This window comes from Populus nigra, chromosome 2 (genome assembly GCF_951802175.1).
Source record: "Populus nigra chromosome 2, ddPopNigr1.1, whole genome shotgun sequence".
NCBI lineage: Eukaryota > Viridiplantae > Streptophyta > Magnoliopsida > Malpighiales > Salicaceae > Populus > Populus nigra.
The window spans coordinates 25,909,566-25,913,166 of NC_084853.1; the positions used below are offsets into that span (position 1 = coordinate 25,909,566).

General features: G+C 36.4%; 1 protein-coding gene across 1 annotated transcript; it reads right to left on the minus strand.

Moving 5' to 3' along the window:
- Positions 1 to 326: 326 nt before the first annotated feature.
- On the minus strand, positions 327 to 1,749 carry LOC133681896 (methyl-CpG-binding domain protein 4-like protein). The gene is made up of 3 exons (XM_062105083.1): positions 1,220 to 1,749; positions 947 to 1,143; positions 327 to 844 (listed from the first exon to the last, which is right to left on the minus strand). Exons 1-3 carry the CDS (start codon positions 1,706 to 1,708, stop codon positions 724 to 726), a joined length of 807 nt encoding a protein of 268 aa, XP_061961067.1. The 5' UTR covers positions 1,709 to 1,749; the 3' UTR covers positions 327 to 723.
- Positions 1,750 to 3,601: the final 1,852 nt, after the last annotated feature.

Sequence of the window (3,601 nt, forward strand, 5' to 3'; positions counted from 1 at the left end):
GTTTCAAGTGCCAATTTACTATGTTTTGAAATCATTAGAGCAAACATATGATAGCCAAGAACTCGATTTAGAACCCTATTGCAACTAAATTTGGATCGTTTTCTTCTCTGTTTTGTTGCTCTTATTTGCAACAGGCATCTGGAAGCTTTAAACTAACAAAACAGCATGTGCACTTCATATGCATGGAAAGACTTCAGGCATATTACAGAGGCTTACGCTGCCTTACAAAAAAAAGAAACTGATAGGGACTTGTTGAAGTTTCTGAAACGGCATAAAGAGTAATCCGTCGAGCTACATTTGCAATTCCAAGGAAGAAGAGAACAGCATTCCTTTCAAGCTGGCATTACCTTGAAAATACTATTAGAGAAGTTTTTCGAGTAATTACCCAAACATTGCTGGGATCTTAAAAGACTTCAAATTCAACAGTACTTCATAGCCAATCCTACATTATCTCAGTCCAAACATAGCTGAGATCTTAAAAGACTTCAAATTCAACAGTACTTCATAGCCAATCCTACATTATCTCAGTCCAAACATAGCTGGGATACTACTCCATTAGTTAGTTATACCTGAATGGCTATTCAAAGCTAGACACAGATCGGGGGTTTAATTTGCCACACACAGTTGGCATCAAAAGACCTAGTATTAGGGACACAATAAACATAGTATAAACAAACCCCCAGGTGATCTGTCTCTTCAAAATACAAAACAGGGACAATCCATCTATTCTATGATCCATCTACCCTTGCGAAGGAATTCCCAGTACCTAGTCAACATGTGATCCTCTGGCACCACCCTGTCCCACCTCCCTGTGCAGAATATTGCATATGCATCAGCGGCATACCTGAACAATCAGACAAGAAATTCAAATGAGTCAGATCAGTTTGGAAAAACCATCAATGCAAATAGCTATAGCAGACAGCGAACTGAACAGAAATTTCCCTACTTTCCAACACCAGGCAGAAAGGTGACATGGGTCCAGTCCTCTTGCAAGTAAATCTCAGAAAGGCGTTTTATCTTCTCAGCCCTCGTGTTTTTGAAACCTAAACTGCGTGTTAGCTGGGCAATATCGTTCTGGTCAACATTAGTGGTGGTCTTTGCATCAGGACATAGGGTGAAGAAGTCATTTAAAATTGGTCTGACCTGCAATGAGAAATTTCTTTGGGATTATGCTTTTTCTATGCTGATTTCCAATAATAAAAACAGGTACGGATCTTACCTGGCCACCTGATGTGCAGTTTAATAGCATACAAATGACGAGAACTCTCCAAGGGTCATGGTAATGATTCTCTTGAAGAAGCTCGTGAGGAGATCTGGGCGGAATCCAACGGTTGTTGGGTCGTCTCCTGAGGTATGCCACATCACGCATTTGAGCAGCAGTGAGCCTGGGCGATCTCTTCCTCTTCCTCTTCTGAGCTTCTTCTTCCCTTTCGACTTTCTTGATGGAAGGTCGAGTGGAGGAGGCGGAGGAGGAGGAGGAGGAGGCTTGCTCTGTCCCCCCTGAACAACCTGCAAACGCGAATTCAGAAAACAACCCCATCACACTAGCACTGACTTCTACCGGCCGTCCATGACCACCTCCTGCTTTGCCATCACACTCGAAATCCTTCTTTTTCTTCTTCCTTTCCCTTCTTCTCTTCTTTTCTGCCCCACCCTCCATTAGATTAGATTTGATTTGATTTTGTTTCTCTAGGGCAAACCTTTTCATTATGTATAGAAGAGGAGGGCAATAGGGTTTCTGCTTGTGCTGGTAACACACTCCCCTTGTTAACGAAATATCGTTTCATATTCCAGGGCTTTCTTGGAATTCCACTCTTTCTTTCCGCTATTTCCAAAATTGTAAAATCCAATCTTTTCGTTTAGCCCGCCCATCCCATATCTAGAGCGGGAACTTTTTATTAGTATTTTTTCTGTTCGTTAATTCATTGCTCACTTGGGAGTTTAACGAGGGGAATTGGTTTTTTTTATTATTATTAATCTTAATTTAGAAAAAACAAAGTAGGATACGGAATCATCACCTCTTTATTCAATTCAAATGTAATTTATCTTAAATAAAATTTTTAAATTTAGTATATAAAGTAGTCATATTATAGTTATTATTAATTAGATGATTCATTCTACATCGTGGTCCAACTTTTTATTTTTATAAAAAAAATATTAAAAATTTTAAGATTTAAAAGCATGTAATCTATGTTTTATTATAGTTATTATTATTATAGAAATATTAATAAATCCAACGCTCATAAAAATATACTTTTATCTTTTATATTATTATTTGTGTTTATTTTTAAAATAAATTAATAGAATAACTATGAATGTTTACTCTGGAAATAATATAAAACTTCAAAGAAAATGCAACCTTATACAATTGGATTAGATTTAATCAAGTATAAAGTTCTTTTTTAACCTAATATTATAAAAGATAAAGTATTAATATATATGAGAATTAAATAAAATTAAACTGCGCAAGGAAATTATTTCATGGTAGAAGTTTTTGCTTAGTTGAAATATAGATGAAAAAATAAAATAAAATCCCATAAAATAACAAAAATGAAGGCATAAAAATTGTGTCTCCATTAATATTTTCATAGATTTAGTTTTAGCTGCCCTATTTAATTTAATTTCAATTTCCTTAACCTAGGAAAATGTAAGAGTCAGCTAATTAATAACTGGCAATCTAAAATCACGCCGACTAATTAATAAGTAGAATTTGGAAGGTCATCTCGATTCCCCCCACGCGGTCAAGTAGGTTATTTAGAGAGCTTGAAATTCTTTGCAAAGGGCAAAAAATCTGTATCTCCGCTTTCCTGCGCTTTAAAACTCCAAAACCCAAGAAGAAGGGGAAAAGAAACCTCTCAATCTCAATTCACTATCAATGGCTCCAGGCTCATCTGCCTCTAATCCAAAAGAAGAAGAAACCAACAAGTTTTCTCTCTCGGCAGAATCGATTTCTGAACAGGAGGATGGTAGAAAGACCGAGAAAGAAGCAACAGCGAAGAAACTCAAAAGAAACTCAAAGGGCAGTAACGAAGTGATTGCAAAGGAACTCAAAGCTAGTGACAGTGATGAAGAGATCACAAAGAAACTAGAGGTACTGGAGTCTTATTTCGGGACGGATGGCAAGGAAACTGAGATGAAGAAGTATTTCATCTTAGGATTGAATTCGTTAGAGGGATCGAAAAAGAAAGAGATGATAAAGGAGTACTGGCAGTGGTTTATTTGCATGATGGATTTGGTTGGGAAGCAGAATGATATCATTAGAAAACATCATGATTTAGTGATTCCAGTTTATAAAACTTGCTAATATTACAAGCTTTTTTATATTTTTATTTTATTTCGATGTTGGTTTTGTTCTGAATGTTAATTTCTTTTCTGTGTTCGTGTTTTTATTTGGATATCAAGTTTGGTTCTTGTCGTGCTTGTTTTCAAGAATTGCAGCACTCTTCCTTCCTCTCTGCCCTCTGCAATTTTTCATCATATGCCACCCTTTCTTTGTAAGGGTATATTGCATGCTAGGTACATTATTACTACTAGTTAGCTTGTAGCCGTTACCAATGAGAAAATGGCTGGTAAAACCTTGAAAAGCTCATGTTGGGTACAT